General features: G+C 39.6%; 1 protein-coding gene across 2 annotated transcripts in view; it reads left to right on the top strand.

Moving 5' to 3' along the window:
- Nucleotides 1–23623, top strand: part of DSCAM (DS cell adhesion molecule) — a 476818-nt gene that overhangs the window by 354747 nt on the left and 98448 nt on the right. For both annotated transcript variants that reach the window (XM_054820229.1, XM_054820238.1), the window contains exons 12-16: nt 2211–2407; nt 5462–5558; nt 7019–7147; nt 13414–13581; nt 17467–17537. In XM_054820229.1, the coding sequence (XP_054676204.1) occupies nt 2211–2407; nt 5462–5558; nt 7019–7147; nt 13414–13581; nt 17467–17537 (662 nt within the window). The remainder of the gene's footprint in view (nt 1–2210; nt 2408–5461; nt 5559–7018; nt 7148–13413; nt 13582–17466; nt 17538–23623) is intronic.

Below are 23623 nucleotides of genomic sequence, written 5' to 3'. Positions count from 1 at the left end.
AAACGTTGCTGTAGGGGTTAGGGAGCATGTGAGAACCTGAGGAGGCTGCAGCAGGAAGAGGAGAGGGAGAGGTGAAGGGGGCTGGTGTGTTGCATTGAGGAAAAAAGAGGGAGATGCAGAGAGGTGCGGCAAATGAAGAAGGAAGGGACATGTGGGAGGCTTGGGAGGGTATGGAAGGAAGAAAGGTGATGGCACAAGCTAATGATGGACTCCTTAATAGCCTGACACTCATTTGAATTTGGTCTCTTACTGATGAATAAAATGCATAAAAGGATATATTGGTTTATTTCAGGTGTGGCAGATGAGGGCAGATATGTTTAAGTGCACATATCTGCACTTACAGGGCCCACAGGCCTGCAGCTGCGTAGGTCTAGTCCACTAGCTTCTGTTTGGAAAAGAACAAGCAGATGGCCACAAAAAGTGACTTTCTGATAGTAACCTCCTCGCAGGTACGAGCACTTGGACAGATGCCAGATAGAACTGAAGCTATTTTCATTCTCTGGAAAATGGAATCAGACTTGTCCTATTTTTTTATTCTGATTATTCATAATTTCTTTTCTTTGAATGCTCCTCTTTGACAAAACTAATCGGTACCTAATAACCAAAGAGTTAAAAAAAACTTACTTCATCACTAATGCATATCAGTGCCTAAAGATCCTCATGTCTCACACAAGACCTTTCTAAGAGCTCTTCCTGTAATTAGATCACATTCATAACTCTAACCCACAGCTCCACAGCCCCATTAATTTTTAAATCAGTTTGTTTTGGTTCAGGAAGCCTTCGAAGAGAAGGGGCTGCATCCTGACATATTGTCATATCCAAGCATCAACAGCTCTGGCATGTGAAAAGGTCATGCCACCAAGCATTAACATTTCAGAACAGCAATTATAGTAATTCATTTAAATAAGGGGTTTTTTTGCTGTCCAGTAACAATAGATGTAATCAAAGACCAGGCCTCAAATCAGGTCCTGTGCCAATGTCATCTTCTTAAAATAGGGACCCAGCGAAGTTCAGATGGATTGAGTGAGTTGCTCTGATAAGAAGAGGCAAGCATCCATGCATAAAAACAAGGAGAATGGGGCTATTGCAGGAGGCAGCCCTGGAGTGTGAGAGCTTAGAGAAGGAACTCTTCACTGCCACCTCATAGGCTTTGAAAGGAGTGGACAGATTAATTCAAAAGACATCAGTTCTGTGTGCTATCCAGGGCTTTCCAGCTTCTCCCAAGCAGGGAAAGGGCCAGAACTGAAAGACAGGCTCATGGGTTTTGATTCTTCCTGCTCACAAATGCCCAGATGCTATTCATTGGTGGACAAATCATACGGAAGGGGTACTGAGGACACCAAAGGGACCATCCTGTTTCAAAAATGCCATGTTTTGAAGGGTTTGCAGTAAAACACTCTGAGAATTTTTTCTTCCTATTTCCAGAAAATTTTTATTCCAAAATGTGAACACACTTGGGGTTTAAGCCTATTCTTGCTAGCAAGAGAGTACTTTTTTCAACATTAAATTTTTTTTAAAGTCCTGAATGATTACTGACAGTGACAATTATGTCCAAACTGTTCTGCAAATATCTTCTGAATACAACAAAAGCTCAAATCTAGCCAGGTTCATTTTCAGTTTAATTATACTTTCAGTTCAGTAGAGTTTAACTATGCACTCATCACATGCATGGACTGTAAGCTCTTTGGTGCAGAGCCTTTCTTTTAACTTTCTACAGCTCCTGGTTTAATTGAGTCCTCATTTTGATAGGTCATTACTGTCATACAAAATAGTAGAGCCTATGTCTGTCAGCAAATAAAACAATAGGTTATCAGAAGGAATAAGAAATTTTTATCAGTTCTTTATTGGCCTCATATCTGAATGCTTATTACTTACAGTAACTTTATGTACTGTGAATATTTTAGTTATGTTACTAGTTGTCCTGTGAGCAGCAAAACAAATGGAGCTAGGCTTCCTTTGGATTTGTACTTTGTCTCTACAGCCCCACTGTCCAGTCTAAGCTCCTCTCTGCTAAGTTCACTTTGAGGCCCATCTTCAATCTTAAGAAAATTCTCTGACACAGAAATGAAAGTAAAATAATTTCTCACATTTTTGGCCATCCGGTCAAATATGGACAAGCTGAATGAGACCCAGACTGAAGGGCCAAGCCTATATCATCAAAGTAGTCAGCTCACTGAAGAGCAATCTTTTTTTGTTTTGTCTGGTTTTAGTTCCAGCTATGATAACTTCCTATCCAAATACCACCTTGGCAACGCAAGGTCAGAAAAAGGAAATGAGCTGCACGGCACATGGGGAGAAACCCATCATAGTCCGCTGGGAAAAAGAAGACCGAATCATTAACCCTGAAATGTCCCGTTACCTTGTTTCCACCAAGGAAGTTGGAGATGAAGTGATCTCTACTCTGCAGGTAAGAAAACAAAGTGACCCACAACTCATTTACCTGTGTGAGAGTGTTGCTTGATTTGGTGTTGGTAGGGATGCACAGCTACCTCTGCCCTACGAGGTCAGAGCCCCACCGCTCGCTCCACCTGTGGCACAGCCCTGGAGACCTGACAGCAAGAGGAGGTAGAGGAAGCCTCTGCATCCCACCCCCCAGAAAAATTAGTTTCCATCTTCCCATGCTCTAGGGGCAGCAGCTCCCCCCCCCCACTCCTTTCTGTCTCAGGAGCAACATGGCTCATGCCTTAGCCTGCCCTTCCTGGGGCAGCACACCTCAGTTTTGAGTACACTGCTGATGAGCACTGAGTGAATATCCGGCCTCTAGCTCTGATGTGTGTCAGGCTTACCTTCACAAAAATCATTAAGCTGTTTTGAGATAAAAATGCCGTCTTTTTTAAAGTACTTTTTCTCCCTCCCTTTCACTTTGTGGGACTTGTGAGACCATTTTACAAAGTCAGGTTAGTCATCAGTTTCAAAGTGAGATGGAAGGAAAAGGTACATGTAGATATGTAAGTAGTATGTCTACTGCTGCCAGTAGTATTTGGCACTTACTGTACACAGTAGCAGAAGTCACCAAACCACCTAGCAAACGGTCATAGTCTGCATCTTCACTTCTGCTTCTGTGACAGGCAGCTGTCTGGTGGTTTGGGAACCATGCATCTCGACCTGCCTGAGAAATCAGCATGTGGGACTCCGTTAACTCCTAAGTGGCTCACCTGGGTTAGATTGAGGGGTTACGTGAGTGTCATTGCTGGTCCGGGGGCTTAGGTTTCCCCAAGATACCATGGAAGCACAGGGAACTCCTGCTGTTCTGATGTCACCTACAATGGGTGGAGCGATAACGTTGTCCTCAGTATGCCAGGATACAGCTTTTTCCACTCAAATTTAAAATTCACCATCATGAGCAAGTTATCAGCCCATTTTCTTATATTTTTACATGTACCTTTATGAAATCTAAAATATTTTTTTTAAAAAAAATCATATTGATTCTCAGTCAAAAATCTTGATTTTCCATTTTTCAGTCACATTCTTAAAACTATTTTTACCAGGCTCAATGGTAAATCACCAGCTCTCTGGTGATTGTCTATATTCTAGTGTAACTCTTAAGGTATATCTCTTTCTTTACTAGTCCAAAATTGTATTGGATGACATCCAATAAAAATCTGGTTTTGCTCTCTGTGAGGGAGTGCTGTCATTGATTTCTATGAGGAATAATAAGTTCTATGTGTGACTTATTACTAGTATATTTGTGCTATGAATAATATTTAAATGTAGGATAGACCTCTAGACCTCTCTGCCCTCATTTGTCTTATTGACTTTAATAAGATAATGCCTGGATACACAAAGATATTTATTTTTGGAAGGCTGGAGACCTGCTTGGAGAATTCTCTTCTGAAGCAGTTGTGTACGGTAGTGGTGTTTACATCCATATGTATGTTACATACAAACCTTTGACTTCTGAGAGATGAAATGGCCAGAAAAATAGAAAATTACACATTTAAGGTTGTCTCTGAAGCTTTTAACTCAGTGGTTTTGCATGTGTGCATGATGATGTGATCTTTAGTTGTATACTCAGCTTTTATTTTTTCTGCAGGACCCCTGCCTCAGTCAGGCATGACTTGGATTTTCTCTGGAGTTGAATTAGGGTTGAGTAATGAAAGACACTGTGTGATGCAAGGCTGATCATTGAAACCTAACTTTTCACAGGTGGCCAATAATTGTGTGTTCTTTGTTTTCTAGGTACTTGCCTTGAGCCCTTGGGGTCTGATTTGCAGAAGTACTAAGCCCTCATAGCTGCAGCTTAACTCAATGGAAGCTGTTATGAACACATGAAATGCTATTTATTGCTAAGGACTCTGAGGGGGAAAAAGAAGGCCCTAGATGTATCAAATTGGGCTCTGAAATTTTTTGGTTTTCTATCTTAAAGCTCAGCCACATGTGCAACTTAACACAGCTTGACAAGTTACCGCATCTCAGATGATAACGCACCAATATCCTTGTAGCGAGTGAGAAATTAATCCATTTATCTTAACCAGTGGTGAATGAGAGTTGTGCTCATATTACTGTGGCTTTGCTAAGGAATAAAGAGCACGTGGAGTTACCATGGCTCAGCTAATATGTGGCAACTTGTCAAGCAGCCACAAACATTATCATATGTCTGGTTCCTTAATTCCCCATACAAAATGGTGGTAATACTCTTTGTGATGTCAGGATTTATGAAAATAAATTCACTCATGTTTCTGAAATGGGTGTTGCACAGGTGAATGTCACAGAAAAGGCTGTAAGAAAATGAATAAGTCTGTCTTCAGGGCACAGTTTGAACTGTGTGCAGTAAATAAAGTGTGGAGCAACACACTGAACAATGAGAAGAAAATGGCGTTTGGAATATCTACTCATTTAAAAAAATCCTCTCCCTATTGTACGTCGGATGAAGCAGTGGTCCTGTAGAAAAATATCATTATAATCATGTATGTAAAGACTATGTATAACTTTCTGTGATATTAAATAACAAGTTGAAAAGAAAAACCACCCAAAACTTTATTATGAGGCACCATGCTGAATACTACAGGGTTCACCCCCAGTTGTTGAACCTTTATTTCCTCCACACAGACTTCAGTCACTTGAATTATTTTCAGAAATAACCGGAAAAATTTGGAGACAGCAGGAGGCACCATTTTGTATGGAAAATTTCAGCCAACTGTTAAATACTTGGCAAACTTGTGAATAACTGGAAACAAGACTCCTAATGAGAAGCTACAGGAATAGGTGGTGCTCCAACCCCAGACTACACATGTAGAGCTGATAGACTGCTTCCTCAACCCAGGTGTTGCTAGTTTTGATAAGCCTCAGTATTTTGGATGCTTTACCATGCATGTGTATGTATATATATAACATGCAATATCTATTTATTACTGTCATGTAAAAATGTTTGTACAATTTTTCTTGCACCATACAGAAAAGCTGTTGGTTTATTTTCTGTGCGTGCTGTTCAATCAATCACTTCTTTTCAAACCACCTATAGATTTTGCCAACTGTGCGTGAAGATTCTGGCTTCTTTTCCTGCCATGCCATCAATTCTTATGGGGAGGATCGTGGAATAATTCAGCTCACTGTGCAAGGTAGGAAGAGGACAACATAAGGAAAAAAACACAGCTATTGTAGTACAGTAAGTGTATGCCATCCTCAGAAATCTGTTGGGGGAGGGAGGCTCTGATTCCTAATTAAATGTATTCCTCATTGTCAAAGAAATGAGGAGCCGCTTTAAGACGCTCAGTCTTTCATTTTCCAGCATAACAGATTAAATCGAAATAAAAGATAAGGTCGAGTCTTTCTAGATCTGTATAAATTAATAAGGAGAATTTTTCTTAAATATATTAACTGACAATCTACTAAAGATACTTAAAACTGTCATCTTCAGTAGGGACAGTAGATATGAGGGAGTTACTTTTTTGGGGGGAGAAGGTTGCATTTGCTTTTAAAGAACAAATGTGCTTAAAACCCAAGTCTGAAATAAAGCAAAAGCAACCTGACTTTATCTCTAGAGAATTGTTAAACCTACTGTGGATCTTTAAACAAAATATTTCAAGTTTAATCGGTCAAAATAAATTGCAATCGGTTCGCACAATGCAAACTCTAGGAAGCTCTGTGGCCTGGGGCTGGGCTTCCCCTCCCGCCGGGTTTCGCTCAGGCAGAGAGCATCAAGTCCTGGAGCGGCTGAGGTGACAGTATCTGAGATGCTGAGCACGGGCAGGACGCAGCCACTGGCCACAGCTTATTTCTGTGCCATGCTTGTTCCCGTGCTCGTATGCACACAACAAATTTCTAGGACTTGCAATTTTCTTTCTCCCTGCTCTTGATTTCAAGTAACTGCAGATGTCAGTGAATGCCTAAGGCAGCCCTGTCGAAAAATTTGGGGTGGAGTTTGGGGACAGGTTCTCAGTTACGCCATGGCTCATTTAAACGGCCTAGACAATTTAAAGGGGAATTAGGATGAGTATAAATGCTGTTTGTTTACATCCTTAACTCTAGAGGCAGAAAGAAGCTTTGGTGTAATTTTAAATGGTTATCAAATTATTCTTTTATTAAATGAAGACTGTTAAACATACTCCAAGAGTATGGAAAAAGAGTATAGAAAGAGTATAGAAATTTTACTTCCTCCCCCCACCAAATTTAGCACTTTTAAGTTTAGTATTCATATTTTTACCATCATCTTTTGTGTAAAAACAATAGAAGCATCAGTGAAACGTGGTGTTCAAGGCAAAAATCTTTTCTAGCATGAGTAGTCCAATCTGGAGTGCTTTTAAGGAAATGCAACTCTATGTTGCATGTAAGAAGGTTAAACAGAAGTCAGTATTCAAGATTACATCAGTGACTCAGAGTTGAAAAGTGGCTTTTCCTCCCTCTGTTGAGTATTCTACAGCAGGTGATTAACTGGCTCAGGGTACGAATGAGTGACCGGAGAAAATGCCATGAGAGCTTACCGCCAGTAAGCTATGCCCATACCATGCTCATTAATGTTATCTTGCCATGAGTACGAGCTTTCTTCTGACTAAAACTCCGTGTGTGTGTGTTTACTTAGAGCCCCCTGACCCTCCTGAAATAGAAATCCGAGAGGTGAGAGCACGCAGTATTGCCCTCAGATGGACCATGGGATTTGATGGAAATAGCCCGATCACTGGCTACGATATCGAGTGCAAGAACAAGTCGGGTAAGAAATAATCTTCCTCTGAAGTAATCTCCACTGCTAGTCATTCATCACTGAATTTGTATCGTAAAAGATAATTCATAAATTGAGACTCTCTGATGGAAATTTTTACCATGGTTTATTTAATCTTCCAAAGTAAGATTTATCTTCGTTGTCTTTTTTTTTTTTTTTAATGAGGTAAGGACGTTAAGTTTAGCAATTACTGCTTTTCCCTTTTACCAGAGAAAACTATATGTAAGGGGAACAAATTTTGTTGTAAAACAAGACATTCTAGGTGACAGCTGGTATGATGGTTTTGCTAGCTGATTCTTGGTCCATGTTTTTATCTTTTCTCCATTTTTTTTCCCTTTCATTTTCTATTTTTCCCTATATAAAAATACATGCCTTTACAAGTTATTTTTTCCTGTTGTGCTGATTTTTAGAAGTTACTTTCCACAGATACAGGAGTACATGGCATCTTCCCTGGAAAGGTAGCAGTGAAAAAGGGTAGTTACGCGAATATCTAGATGAAGACAGCTGTTTATTGGTTTGCTGAACCATGACGCAGAGTTTTCAGTAACATACTGGAAATACTCTGAAGGATAACACCAGTGGCACATATTGGCAGGCCAATGCGAGCAGATACCTCTCTGCTAGGTCACCATATAGTCATGTCATTTAACATCTAATGAGCTGAATGAGGTAAAAGGTTAAAAAAAAATCCAGCCCTCTAAGTCAGGAAAATATTCTTGTTCTGGTAAGTATTTAGCCCCAAAAATGTTCACCATCTATTGAAATCTAAAGACATTCAAGGTCCTTTGGAACTATGTGATGTGAGATCATACGTAAAAATTAGGCACATTGATAACCACTGTCCCTGAGTCAGGCTTTGAGAAGGGACTAGACAGGAAATTGCAATGGAACAATATTTTCATATTTTACATATGATTTAAAAGATACTGAGAAATTATATTGTACTGCTTTATGTTGGAGTTTGTTGCACTATTTGTAAGGGGATGTAGTCCATTAATAGGAATGCTCTATGTGTAGTTATCAGTGAAACATTCTGTTTATCAGAACAATTATAGTACATTTATAATCTTCTCCCTTTAGTTCTGAGATGTAAAAATGTACCTGTTCATACAATTCTAAAATTTGCCAAATTTACAGAAAAAAATCTACCCATCTTTACTATTTTCCATTTGTCTACATTGTGGATTTCTCTTCTGTATTGCTTAGTTAGGCAAAGATAGTGTGATGCTTTTATTACTCACTAAAATATTTTCAAGAGTGTTAAATCATCAGTCACTGTTTTTGCATTGGCTATGTAAATGAAATTGATAATGTATGGGTGAGCATGGTACCTGAAAGATTATAGGTAATAATTCCCCACTGATGCTGTGGCCAGAAAGCACAACTTTGGAGATACAGACTAGGCAAGGATGCCTTCAAGGGATGTGTATACCTAAAAGTTTCTGGGCTTTGTTTTCTTTTTGATTCTTTTCCATTCTTTACAACCACCCACCTGCTCCAGATCAGGTTTTGAAAGTCATTCTTGCCTGATAGGCTCCTTTCTTACCCTAAAATATCCCTTGTATTTCTGAATCATGCAACTCAGCATAAACCCATCTAGAAAGATTGAGCTGCTTTCCTTTTATTGAAGCAGTGGTGGAAAGGGATTTCAGAGCTCTAAAACATCTTTGTTAGATTTAGTTCAATGTTTTCAAGTGATAATGCAGAATGCTGGCAAAGATTAAGTGGTAATCACTGTGAACTTGCAATGCAAAATTATGTCTCTGTAATATGGCATGATAAATCAATACAAGACAGCAAATGAAGTGCCAACAGATTGAATGAAAACATCAGGATGCAACATAGTGATGACAGCAGTTTAAAAAATTGAAAGGAAAAATAGGAAGGAAGGAAGGAAGGAAGGAAGGAAGGAAGGAAGGAAGGAAGGAAGGAAAGAAAGAAAGAAAGAAAGAGAAAGGAAAGGGAGAAAGGAAGGAAGGAAGAAAAGAAAAGGAAAGAAGGAAGGAAGGAAGGAAGGAAGGAAGGAAGGAAGGAAGGAAGGAAAGGGAGAAAAGAAGGAAGAAAAGAAAAGGGAGAAAGGAAGGAAGGAAGGAAGAAAAGAAAAAGAGAGAAAGAGAGAAAGAGAGAAAGAGAGAAAGAGAGAAAGAGAGAAAGAGAGAAAGAGAGAAAGAAAGAGAGAAAGAAAGAGAGAAAGAAAGAAAGAAAGAAAAAGAAAGAAAGAAAGGGAGAAAGGACGGAAGGAAGGAAGAAAAGAAAAAGAAAGAAAGAAAGAAAGAAAGAAAGAAAGAGAAAGAAAGAAAGAAAGAAAGAAAGAAAGAAAGAAAGAAAGAAAGAAAGAAAGAAAAGAAAGAAAGAAAGAAAGAAAGAAAGAAAGAAAGAAAGAAAGAAAGAAAGAAAGAAAGAAAGAAAGAAAAGGGAGAAAAGGAAGGAAGAAAAGAAAAGGGAGGAAGGAAGGAAGGAAAGAAAGAAAAAGAAAGAAAGAAAGAGAAAGAAAGAAAGAAAGAAAGAAAGAAAGAAAGAAAGAGAAGAAAGAAAGAAAGAAAGAAAGAAAGAAAGAAAGAAAGAAAGAAAGAAAGAAAGAAAGAAAGAAAGAAAGAAAGAAAGAAAGAAAGAAAGAAAGAAAGAAAGAAAGAAAGAAAGAAAGAAAGAAAGAAAGAAAGAAAGAAAGAAAGAAAGTAGTGGATGTCAGAATTGGTGTTGGAGAAAATATTTCTTTGTTTATGAAAACAAATACTAGAAGTCATGTTCTAAAAAGAGCACATTATCTTCATCTCACTGCAAACAACAGAAACATCATTTTTTAGAATCTGAAGCTGAATGTTCAGAGAAACTACAATCAGGTTTTTGAATTCTTGCACACAATTTTTGTCATTAATTAAATCATCAAGAAGATGAAATGCCAAAGATGGTCACTGAAGAACTTGCACAAGGTAGTTGGGAGAAGTTAGAAAAGAGAAGAGGGAATTAAGAAAACTTTTCACCATTTCCAGATATTAAAGGGACAGAAGAAAACTTAGTTAAGACAAAAAGCTCAGGGAACGTCTCGACAAGGCCAGAGTAAAGATGTAAACTGCACAGTTGTGTTTAGTGAGACTTTTACATCTATGTTGCTTTCCCTGAGGACTCAGAAATGGGTTTGCAGCAGGATGCGTCATCTAGGCATCTCAAGAAGGAAAACTGCAAAACTTTTCAGTTTCAGAGAATATGCTGGTGACCACATATCGTGCATGGACTTCGCTATATAGTGTTGCCCTCGTGTATCCTACCTATCCCTGCTGTGCCATCAGACAAAAAAGCCACCTTAGTTACCCTCTAGAAGGAGCATGGAGTTGCCCGTCACATGGGTAGGTGGCACCTGCAGGGTCCGGTTGCCACGCGGGAGCAATATGAATAGTGGGAGCTCAGCAGACATGATGCCTGTCTGTACAGGAATGTACCTGTGACACTCAGACCTGGCCCTTCATTGAAACCACTGATGTGTAGCCATCAGACTTTTCCATCGGAGGTGTACAAAAAGGTTTGAAGATGGGAACAGGTACGTGGGTCCCTCTTTGTGCCTCTCTCCTCATCCTTTTTATTTTTCATTAGGGAAGGCTGAGGGGCGAACCGAAAATAAGTTCCTCTTGGGTCCTGATGAAGGAAAAGGACTGTGGTTTGCGCTTTCTTGTGCTCACCTGTGGATGCAGGTGCCTCACAGAGCTGGAGGGTTCCCCCCAAACCTGCCAAGGGAGGAGCGGGCCGTCCGGCGCGGCGCGGCGGCTGGGTGCAGTACCGGCAGCGGCCACCGGATGGCGGCGCCGGCCCGGGCGGGGAGCGGGCAGTCGCTCGCTTCCCCGAAATCAGCCTTGAAGGGGACGGGGGCCCTAATTGTCTTCCGGAGGGTAATCCCAAAGCCGCAGCCTTTCTTTTCGGAACGGGTGGAAAGCTGCTGGTTTTCATAAAATCATAAATTTTTCATAGATCGTTGTGTCAGCGTGCATTTTATATAACCCTGACAAGTGCCTAGGTGTAACATTTTATGAGTGGAGTAAAGAATATGTTAAAAATTCCTCTCTCTCTTTTTTAACTGTTTGGCTTTTTGGGGTTTTTGGTTGTGGGGGTTTTTTTGTTTTGGTTTGGTTTGGGGTTTTTTTTTTTTTTTGCTAGCACATTGCTGCTTGTTTTCTGTGCTTTTTTAGTCCTTCTAGGTAAGTAGGTTTTAGAACACACTGGAACAAAAACAGAAACCAGAAAAGCCAATAGTTAATACCTCACTCATTTACGACATGCGTGCAAGCAAATATTTTTAGGGTTTGCCAGAAGAAAACAAAATTAACTTTTTTTCTTATTTTTTCTTATTAACACAAATTTTTTAAAACTGAAAACAGTTTTGGTAAGCAATTGATTAATTTCTCTCTGAACTGACTCGGTTTGGAGGGATTGCTCTTGGTTTATTTTATCCTTCAAAAAGGGGATATATGTATCAAAATATATTCCTTACGTCCATACATTAGTCATAAATAAACACTGGAAACCTACATTTAGAAGTACAGAAGACTGTGAGTTTTCATCTCTCTCTTTCTCCATGATATGTCATTACTTAATCTACTAAGAGTTACAAGAATTTTTCAAATTTGTCTATTTTATTTCAGCAGTTAGTAGGTACTACAGAGTCCTACCACTCAGAGGTCAGTATTTCAAGCAAGCAAGTAAAAACTTAAGCAATTTGATAATGTACAGACTATATTAAAAGAAATTATTATCCTCATCGGGTCAAATTTAACACATTCTCCATACCAACTGGGTCTTTCTTCAAATTTCTTTCCTGTTGGCGTGGTACAATGGAACAGAAAGGTCCCCTTCTGTGCTTGTATAAGATTAACACAATGGAGTGTAACTGCTGGTTAAAATTCTGTAGAGTTTAAGAAAGCAAACTGAAAGCAAATTGTGACAGCGCTGCCTGCAGGTAACTCCTTTAGAGCTTCTGAAAGTGTCCTACAGAGGAAGCTGTGACAAACCCAGTTACCAAGGAGAAATATATTCAAATGAATTGGTTAGCACTTGGATGTCTGATTCCTAAATGTTTTCTGGGCAAACTAAGCCATGCAGACAGGCAAACAGGCTCTGTAATAAGCCAAGCTGCAGATGTCATTGTGACAACTTGTGCATCTTTTAGCAAGCTCATATAAAAGAATTTGCACAGTATGTGCAAATATTTTGTATCTGAGTGAGCTTTCTATTTTTAAACTAGTCTTTCTCATCTGCTGAGCTTTCTGCGATCCTGCCTACAGTGACCCACTGTAAAACACTCCTGTAGAGACTCCAGTGACATCCCCCATAGGATGCTGCAGAGGTTAAAGGAGGAACATTGCCTGCAGTAAGAAAGAAATGAAGGATGGCAACTCATAAAAGGCATCAAGATGCTTTAAACGGATAGATTCTATTATTTTGTTTGCAGAAATTGAATGCTTGGATGACAAGGAGGGGTTACTGTGTTTAGCCAATTTCCATCCTTTTTCCTATTATATGTCTGGAGAATTTATTAAAAACATAGGCAAATGAATAATAAGCATGAATAATAACAATGTGCTCCTCCTTTTACAGATACGTGGAAACGGCTAAGAGGTTTCTACATTCCCTTGTATTAAACCGCTCCTGTAGCCTAACACGAGTCAGAGAAATAGCATCAGTCCTGGAGGGTGCTGAGCCCCATGCCTAAGCCAGCAAACTACTCCAAGCTCGTGCTCACTGTTCGCCTATGGTCTGAGCTCCTGGAGTTTGGGATGAAACTTTCTGCCTGACCTAAGAGCCTTCCATTCCTGTGTATTAACTCCCTTCCCCCCTTTTTGGAGCACAACCAGCCTTCTCTCTGAGTGAGGATTTCTGTGGGGCAGCAGCTCCCATCTTTTTCACAGTTGTTCCAACGTAGCAATGGTAAAAAACCTAATATGTACACACATATACACACACACAAAACTGGGGAATCTTTGCTGCTCTCACCACCCCCTCAAAAACAGGCAAAGGAGTAGCTATTTCCTTGTATTTGCTGATGGCCCTGGGGCCGAGATCCCATTATTCACAGCGCCACACTTGGAGCAGTCAGGAGTGGTGTCAGGGAAGGTGATCACTCGATTTCCTTGTAGCAGCAGCCGCGATACCTGGGTTAATTCAGCAATGGCAGTATGCCTCTCTGTGAAACGGTTTAACTGCGTGCTTGTGTCAGCAAGGTTAACATCATCTTTTGTTTGTCTGTTTTATTTTAATCTCTTACTAAATAGACTCTTGGGATTCTGTTCAGAGAACCAAAGATGTTTCCCCTCAGCTAAACCAAGCCACTATCATTGACCTCCACCCTTCCTCAACTTACAACATTCGCATGTATGCTAAGAATCGCATCGGCAAGAGTGAGGCCAGCAATGAGCTCACCATCACTACCGATGAAGCAGGTATGCTCTGGTTTTGTAGCATCTAAATCGTGCTGGGAATTATTGCTCCTTGACATGAGGAATCTTCACTTGAAATGCTGCTTATGTTGCTGCAGCTGCGTCAAAAGAAATACTGAATAGTTCCCATAAAACATTGTGACTTTTGCAACTTCATCGCGCAGGCCTGTAATTAAAGCTGTTCAGTGGCATCTAGTGGTCAAAGAAGACATTGTGCTCCAAATTTTCAGGCTGGGGTACTGGAAATGGGACACCTATATCTAGTTAGGCAACTCAATCAACAACACCCTATTTTTAGTGATGGTCTCTCCTGTGGGCCTTGTGGCTTTCCTTAGATGCCCAGGTATTAGTATAGGTAACTAATTTAAGCTACCTCCATTTGAGAATATTGATCTACATGAATCTTATCTTCCTTTGATATTCTATCCACTACCCCACCCGCCATTTGGTTTTCTGATTGCTGTTGGCTGTTATTAGTTAGTGTGACCCCCTGTTCTTTGTTGCCATGTATTCTTCTACATTGCTACAGGTTTCCGTACCAGGAGGGCTATGCGGGCATTTTCACTTTGATGGCTGGAGCCACTCTTTTGTGCACTCAAATTGCTGCCTTCCAGCGCTATCTTATTTTTATTTCTCAGGGCTAGCAGAAGTGGCAGGTGGCTAGCAGAAGTGGCAGATGGATAAGAGCAGCATGGCTTGTGCATGCTAGCACATCCTAAGGCCTACCTGTTACATGTGACAGTGGAAAAGACTTATGAGTGAAAAGCGGAGGGCTACAGCTCTCTGTTTCAGCAGTTAGGAATGAAAACACTCAACGGCCATGAATACTTCTGCTAGGTATACATTGCAATTATATACAATGTACAAAGGTGTACAGTTGAGAGTAACTCAAGAGCTTCAACACCCTTAGCCATGAAACTGTGTGGAGTTACTCTGAAAAGACTTGACCAGACAGGAGCTTGCTCATTTGTATTTGAAAACACATTTTTATCTTGCTAATTTTGTTTTTCCTGTTATCTTGTGCTAAGTCAGCAATGCTGCCTACTTTGGAGATTTTGAGAGGAAAACTTTAATGCAAGTATCTGGGTGATGGTGTCCTGGCAGTGAAAACCCTACTTCTTTTTCAAGATTTATGTTGGTCTAGGCTTTAAACACTTGATGACTGATTTTCAGTTCAGTTCATATGAATACAACTGTGTCGTTCCCACTCGTTTTTCTGTAGGTGAATTTACTACAATGGAAATATACCCCTTGCCAGGAGAACATGCTTTTGGTTCTGAGGGACTTTTTGAATAAGAACAGGACACAAGGGCTCACAGTGCAAAGCAGAGTGAGCAAGAGACAACATGAGCTGCATTTCTTTTCTTACCAGGTGTCTTTTTTCATCTGAGTGGAAGGAAAGGAGTGAAGAGTGTTCACATTTTTACGAGCCTTCAGTGAAAGGCTTTACTAACAGCGGATAGTTTGTTTGCAAAATATTTATCATTTGATCAGGGTTTTTCTCTTCCTTTGTTCAATGAAAATGCAAAATGACTAGAGAAAACAGACTATCCATTCTTCCAGCCAGCATCATCTGTGTCTCCAAAATTCCCGTCCTTCCTTGTGCATATACATCAAACTAGAGGGATGGGTCTTGGATCTGCTCTCTCATTCTCTCTTATTCACCCATGCTTGGAATATTTCTTACTTGCTGAGTTTTCTCTGACTGATAATTAAGTTGTCAGGATCAGCAGCTGGCCTTGAAATAAAAAAACCAGCTTCCCCATGAACAGGGTGGAACCATAACATCACATTTTATTCAGTTCTTTGTAACCGAGTTTCAGAATAATTGATCCTTTTGTCGCTGTCTTTTAAGGAGCCATCTATTTGGAGAAAAAGACCGGCAGTGTGGAACTGTATTCAGAAGTCACTGATCTACCTAGGGAACAATTGGAAGAGAGGAGGTCAGGCTTAGGCAGAGTATGTGATGTTTGTCTCCCGGGTTTTGATTTCAGGTGGTGTGCAATGTACAGGAGCATCAGGTTTTGATCACTGTTTACTTCTGTTCTCTGCTTTTACAATAGGAAATGGAGAACAGCATGGGTGCAGGGAATGAGAGAGAAAGTAATGAGAAGGGAGCAAAATAAAGGTCCAAGAAGGACAATATAAAAATTGAACAACTCAAACTATGCTATTGGCAAGGGGGCGCAGATTGTGTATCACATATTACAGTGACCTGAGTCGCCCAGCACTAGCTATTAGAAAGCAACTGTAAAAGGTCTCTGCGGCAAAAGGATAGTCAAGAATGGCATGATTTCAAAGCTTACAGACCACATCTTTCCCTCCATACAACCACAGTTAGCTCCTGTCAGAAAAACAAAAGCATTGTCAGAAAAACAAAAGCATTGTGGCTGTTGTTTAATATTGAAATTAATAGAGGAGGATGGGATATCTGGCTTTTCTTTATGTCTTTGTCACAAACTCTATGGCATTAAGTATGTAAAATAAATGACTTCTTATTTAACATTTCGCCATGGCACGCTGGGAACAGTTAACTACTCAGGTCTGTAAAAACATTAGGGGTCTTTCAAGGAAAACTCAAGATTTTAAGGAGCACATTTTAAAACCCATTTTTGGGATCAATTGCTTTGCTCAAATTCCACTACATTATAATGTACTCAGAGAAATGATTTTCATGTTTGTCAGCAGGGGGGCAGTATCAAGTACAGGATTCAAAAATATATAGACACCTCATTTTTGCCAGTGGACTTTTTCTGCTTCCCCTTCCTGTACGCTAATGCAACGGGAATCAAAATAAAGTTCTTTCAACCTTTGGAAATTTCCCATATGAAGGACAGTCAAGAATGGCATAGAATAGGGCATATTTAATAACTTAAACATATTATAGGCTCTATTCTGGGTCTCTCTGCTTTCATCGGTTAAAGCAAAATGTTCTGGTTCCTTTCACTGCAGCTGTCATTTATTGCTGCTCCACCTCTAACAGCCCCATCTCACCCTTTTTATTGCTTTACTTCCTTTGTCATGCTATTAAACTTAATTTAATACCTTTTACTGAGGCCATATTCTGCATCAAGGGAATCCTCTAGGGCGGCTCGAGATTACTCCATTCCTTTCTTCAGGTCTTTCTTTTACAATGGTTTACCTTGCTGAGCAAGCAATTTACTTGACACCTCTCCGTTCAGTCCCAGCCAATTCTTGATCTGCTTTGTAGCTGCCCAGCTGACAAGTAGGTTCCCCTAGACTCAGGGCCTTCTTTTTCCATTCACCTCTAAAGCATCAGGCACACCGTTGGCAGTGTATCAATAGTAAGTGAAACTCCTCCTGACTCAGGCAGGAGCTGCAGCATGCTTTTTCCATCTGGCAGCTATTTTTTGCCTGATTTCCAGGCTGGGATACTTACACTGGGGACAGGGAGAGGGTAGTGTGCAGGTTTTTGTGTATAAAATATTTGATATTTGACTGAAGGTGCTTGGTCTCTAGTGAACAAAGGGGATCCCACTGGAAAGTTTGTGACATGATGAAGGCCAGCTGAGGAGGTCCTGTCTCACCTGCTTTCAGATGGGTTCTGACTGCTGTTTACAAAACAGAAACAGCATTGTGAGCATATCACTAAACAAGAAAAGTCACTTTTATTCACTCTTATTTTATTCACCAGCTTGCTAAGTTTTGGCATGTGTTTTAAATCACTGTTTCCCAGAGATGAGAGCTGAATAAAGAAGACACTAGGTTCTGGTTTCTGAGGAAGTAATATCCTCAGTTTTCGATATGACATTGACTCAGTCCCAATCTTTGTGATGCTGGTGTGTTAAGTTGGAGACATATTATGTGAAGTGCTGAATTCTGTGTGCTGTGAAGGTCGGTTTTGATCCATCTCTTCTCTCTTTGCAGCTCCTGATGGTCCACCTCAGGACGTCCAACTTGAGCCTATATCTTCACAAAGCATTAGGGTCACCTGGAAGGTAAATACACACAGCCAAGAATATAGACAGTATTTTGGTGCATTCAAAGAGGTTCCATTGATGGGCGTATTATAACAACTATGGATCAGTTATTTTATTTGGGAGAGACCTTGCAGATACCTTTGCCAACAAATCTTATATTGGTCATTAAGACTGGTGCATTGTGCAAAGAACGAACCTTCCATTGGAGAGTAATAGCAGCAGCTGCTGGCCTGTACTGATGACAATAATATTTCCTGCTTCCTTCCGATTTCAGAGATAAGGCTATATGCTTGGGAAGTGAGTGCTCACAGAATTTTCACTGTGGTTTTGGCCAAAATTTCCGCAAACCATTGAGGCCAATGGGAGTTTTTTCTCATTGCAATAGACTTTGGGACAGAGCCTTACTGAAGGCCTGTCTGCACAGAGAGAGCAATATAATGCCTCAGTATAGTCCATGAGTATTGATTAATCAGAACAACTGATTTAAAAATATCAGCAACTGATATTTTTTAAAAATCTGGCATGTCTGGTGGCTCAGTTCATTTTTTCTAGTTTTTCCCCAGTGTTTTGACAACCACAAAATGTTTTAAATGCTTTTGGTATGATACCAAGAGGTACTTAAACCATGTTTTAAATGGCTTTGTGCTATAGTGCTACATACTGCTTGTGCATTGTAGCGGACAGAGTAAAGCTATCTAATTACAGTAGTGTAATCTCAATATGAATAGCAGTTTCCAAATTTTATTGATAATTCCATATATTTAAGATTCTGAAATATGTGGTATTAAGTGCCGGAGTAGGATGGTGGCATAATAGACATTAATTTCTATAGTAATGTTAATTACTCCTGCAAATGTGGATAATGTGTATTTTGCACTATGATATGGACCATCCAGAAAGTCAGGATAGTAACAGTGAGCTGCTGCTTATTAACCATATAAATAATGGTGGGCTGCTTTTTGATTATTATTATTTATATAATAAATAATCAGCACAATCCTGTGTTAGTTTTGAGTTGGTTCCTGAAAAGACAGGTTTCTATAGTGCACAATCTCCATACAGTGCAGGTGGACATAGAACTACTGAGATGTCCAACTAGTACAGAGGGACCTCAGATGTCAAAATTTTTTTAGTAGTTCAATGGTGGTTTAAAATGGTGGATTAAAAATTCTGTTTTGATGAGACATTTCAGTACTTAGCTTCAAAAACAGTAGTCTTTATCAGACCTCTTATGCACAGGTCACAAATACTGTGCTGATTCTTGGACCTCGTCCACATCTTAAACTTAAATCAGTGTTTTCATCAAATGGTTCCAAAAACCAAAGGCTTGTGGTCACTAGCCACAGGCTTAACCAATGGTTGAAATGCAACACAGCGATGTATTTATAAAGGGCATGGATTTAAATGCAGCACACAGTCAGTAGAGCAAAGAAAGTACCTGTTGAAGCAATGCAGAGTGCAGAGCGATTCTCAACAACTGAAATAAAAGCTTGATGGGTTGTTTCTTTTTAAAGCACTCAAGATGTGTGACTGCCATCAGATCCAGTCAACTATAACCTCCAAGGTTCTATGCATGAACTTGTTTTTGTGGATGTATGGGTAGGCAGATTGAAAGGCTTTGCTTGCTTTTTTAAAGTTCACTTTGGGGAATATTTTCAAAAGCAACACAAGAAGATAGGTACCATTGGTTCACTGCTGGAGTTTATAGCTGCCATTTGCGATTCCGAAGATTTGCCTTTAAATTATATAGATGCAGATGTGTGCAGGCAGATACAGGACAAAAAAAAAAAATTACATACCTACATTTCAATAACATTGTCTAACATATGGTTCAATTTGTACTTCCAGGCCACTTCAGGTGTAACTTAGTGTCCTGATCTTTAAGTATTGTCTGGGGACTAGAAGCATGTCAAAAGAGTAGCTGGAGTTGTATTCTCAAGATCAGGTTTGGAATTTGGTTTGTGAATACTTGTCGAGCAATGATCAGTGTCTAATATAACAAAGTAGACACAGAAACAAGCTATGCATTGAATATATACTCCATTGCCCTGGCAAGTCTTGTCAGCTGAATGTAGAGATGATTTTTCACAATTGGAGTGAGCTTAAGGTGTGAGCTACCTGTGAGCTTGGAAATGTATGCTTGTGCCCATACAGCATGTATCTAGACCAGGACAGGTGGTTCCATGCTCCCAGAACTGTGCACCCTCAGGTGAACCTGCGCTGCGCAGATGCTGGCTAGACATGTGGACTGTGCTGCCAGACTGCACACCCAGTCTCCTGTGAACCTTCAAGATATTATTCCCATGGACCCAGTCTCTGTTAAATCTTTTTAAATTAAAATTTTTAATTTACTGACCAGCAGTATCTGACGTGGTCAAACAGCATGAGAGGCACTGTGACAGTGAGATGCTCCTGGTAGCGTGTCCTCTAGCCCCGTCATGCCACGAGACCCCATGAGGTGCTGTTTTGCAGGCAGCAGAAACTCTGGAGGTCTGCCTATGAGAGGATGGACAACCAAAGGCACCACTGGCACTTCACTGAAATTCTGCTCAGTGTGATCTTTGTGCTGTCAAGCCCCTGTGTGCTCAACTTGAAAACTCTGTGCCTTGATTTGCAGTCATTGCCTCACCTGCTGGTAGGTTAGCTCGTCTGATGGGTGCTAAGTTTCTCTGTGGTGCTGGATGTAGTTGAAACCTAATTGTTTTCCTTCACCTCGAAGCTCCTTTGCAGACAAAGGTGAAGTCACTGAGTTGCATTCCTGAAAGGTTAGTGCTTGTGTAATTCTGCCTTTACTGGAATTTCTGAATGGCAATTTGTAACAGCTGCTTAAGAAGTCCCCCTAGTTAAGAAGTCCCAAACCAGGAGTGAGACGTTCACTTTGCTTGAATTATTGCAGTTCTCTCCTGGCCAGAGCAGTTTTAGTCCATTACTCAATGAGGTACTTTAAGATGGTCCCACAGACATACTATAGTTCCATCCCATGCTGAATCCTGACTTTTGGGTAGGTCCCCGCAGTGCAATGCTGTGCAGAAGGCACTCATTGCACTGTACAATACGAAGTACTTGAGAATAAAGAAATACCCCATGAGATCAGTCCTATATTGTCATGGAGGCAAAAAGGAAGAAAATAAATGCAGTAATAACCTGGTCATTTTTATTCTGGAGTCATGTGGAGCTTTTGCCATGAAAACCTGTGATATTATACAAAAGGGATTGTGCTGAGAACTGTAATTTTATTTGAAGTTGGCAAACCTCATTTAAATACTGACAATGTCAATAACAGCAAAAGGAGCAGATAATAACACATCAATTATCTTTCATCTTACAATAAGTACTATTTCCGCAGCTTGCTACAATCATTAATCTTCCTTTAAAGTTTCTCTTAGCCCACTTTTAGGAAATTCTAGTTAAACAAAGTTTTATAGGTCTGTGATCCATTTAATCCCATTTCTATGTGTCCACATAGAACACTGGGTTTCAGAATGAATTTTTAAATAACACTCACCATTTTTTGGTAGTTTAAAATGATGCAGAGAGAATGGGAATGAAATAGGAATTCTCATATGGAAAAGAGCATGAAAATATTCATTATTTTTTCTTGTAGTACTTTACAAGGTAAATGAACCCATTAAATTTAGGCATATTCCTTCTCCTCTTTCTGCATATACACATGCACACGACTGTGAAATGTCATACTTTACAAAAGTCGTTGATATGGTATTTATACAAATATTGGATTTTATGAGATAAGCAGTAAGATCATGGACTGAAACTTACTTTTTCACAATGTTCTGTGACTACTGGCAAAGTTAACAATACTTTTCCCCAGGAACACTTAGTCATGGAGAAATGTTGCTTCACTGAATTTTCTACCAAAAATGTGTCTATACACAAAAAGGCATATACAGCAAATATAATTTATTTGTGCAAAAAAGTCAATCCAAAATGAAGCACTTAGTACTAACAAGGAACATTTGAAGTTCTGTGGAGCAGAACATTTCAATGCTTTGTTCTGAAGTGACTTTGAGCTTATTTTATATTGTATAATGTTTCAAAGTAACAAAAAAAGTAAAATGTTGATATTTTATTTAAAGAAAAAATTCCCTTGGCCTAAAACAATTATAAAGATTTTTCATGAAAACTGCAAAATTTGCCATTTTATTCCAATTCAAAATGAGAAAGTATATAATTGCAAAATTCCCAGTGAAGAGGCTATTCTGGCTGTAGTCCTGCTCTGAGAACATTTCAATGTGTAGTAAATGTATGATTCAGTTTTATCATTATGTTCCATCTGTTTTACAGTAAGATATATGTGTTCCGATATATGTGCTATATGCTTCTGTAATCTGTTATGTGCAAGGTGATTGCTCACTTTTTCTTGGTATACAGTGCATGCCTTATGACATATAGTGTACGTACATACAGCATCTTAACGTGTGCTGCATGTGGCAGTAGGCAGTGTGTGCCTTTCGCAGAACAGTAAATGCACTACGTTATGTGGTGTATCTGTTTTATGCATGTTGCTTGTGATTTCCATGTGCAATGTGCGTTTGTGGCAACAACTTTTGTTCAAAAGCCAGCCGAGGTAACTCACAGGAATGTTCCAGTTGCAGCCTTTAGCTAGGAGAGGCTTTAGACCTTGAGATGTGCAACAGTGCACGTGTTAATGTTTGAGGCAAGAAATCTCCACGCAGACTGTTGAGGATTTGCCAAGCTGTGATGGAATCCAACACTGATGGATAGAACTGATGTCCTGACATGATTAAACTGGTGCCTCCACACTGATACACGTTTAGAAAAGAGACAGTGACCTGCAGCATCATCTGAAAGCAGTCCTCCCTGTAATGACACTTGAGTTGTCTGCTGCTTTGTCCAAACTGTTTGTCCTTTAGCCGATTTGAAATGTTTAGATTATGTTAGTTCAGTCTTTTCACCCCTTCTCATCAACACTGACAATGCCTATAAAAATGTATAAGCTATGCAAAATGCTATGGCTAGTAACAGAATTTGAAATCCTTCAATTAATGAAACAATTCACCCTGAAATATTTAATTATTTAAATGTGATCAAGTTATTTTCTTCTCAGATGGAATTACACGGCTTTATTGTATGAAGATATCCAAATCTCAAACTAAGAAAAAAAAAAAAAAGGAAAAGGAAAAGGAAAAAGAAAAACAAAAAGAAAAAGAAAAAGAAAATGAAAAATGAAAAAGGCCTTAGCTTCCAGCCCACAATCTATCTTAAAAAACCCAACCTCTTTCAATCATTTAAAGACCATGAAGCCATGCAGTTGTTCAGAATAGGTAATGCACTTGCAAGCAAAGTGTTTTGATAATAAAAGACCTACATGTTTCTAAAGAATTTAGGGGTTTTTTGACAACAGAACACAGAAATATTCAAATAGGAAACAATTATACTCTTAGATTCCAAAGAGACAGTTCTAATCCCTGCAGTGTGCCTTACAAGGCGCTCAAGACCTGAATCTCCTAATTCAGTCATTTACATCTGAACGAACAGCACCATGCTTGCAGAGAGCTTATTGGTACCAGGGGAACTGGAGTAATACAGTGGAAATCATATCCTTGCTTCAAATTTTGTTTCTGTTTCTAAAAACAGGAGGGAGCAAAAATAAATAAAGCATCTGAAGAGATAATTCGGTCAGATCCATCCAGTGATACATTTTAAATACAGAGAGGGTGCTGTTTTTTGCAGAGCAATGATTTGTTGGTAGCGGATGAAAGGCAAACCCCACGCTGGTTTTATTAGCTCCAGTGAGACTTTAGTCCAGTGGGCTATAAACTCGCTGAAACAGACAGGTCCTGTGGCAGAAACGAGTATTCCTGAGAATGCGTTCCTCGGTAGATTTAATGGGGTATAGTAACAACAGAAATTGCTACCTCTGACGGTTTAACTCATTGCTGATAAACTGCGTCACAAAGAACTTTTTTATGGGTCAGTGGAACAGATGAGCTTGTGGGCATCTGGCAGGAATTTGGAAGAGGTTTGGAGGATTTGAAAGAGCTTTTGGATTATAAACTGTGCCTTAAAATGTTTATACTAATTACATCTCATATACGTAGAAAATCAGACAGGAACATTATCAC

Source organism: Grus americana, chromosome 1, assembly GCF_028858705.1.
Source record: "Grus americana isolate bGruAme1 chromosome 1, bGruAme1.mat, whole genome shotgun sequence".
NCBI classification, from domain to species: Eukaryota; Metazoa; Chordata; class Aves; order Gruiformes; family Gruidae; genus Grus; species Grus americana.
Note: the sequence above shows the minus strand (reverse complement) of the source record. Positions and strands in the feature narration are given on the sequence as shown.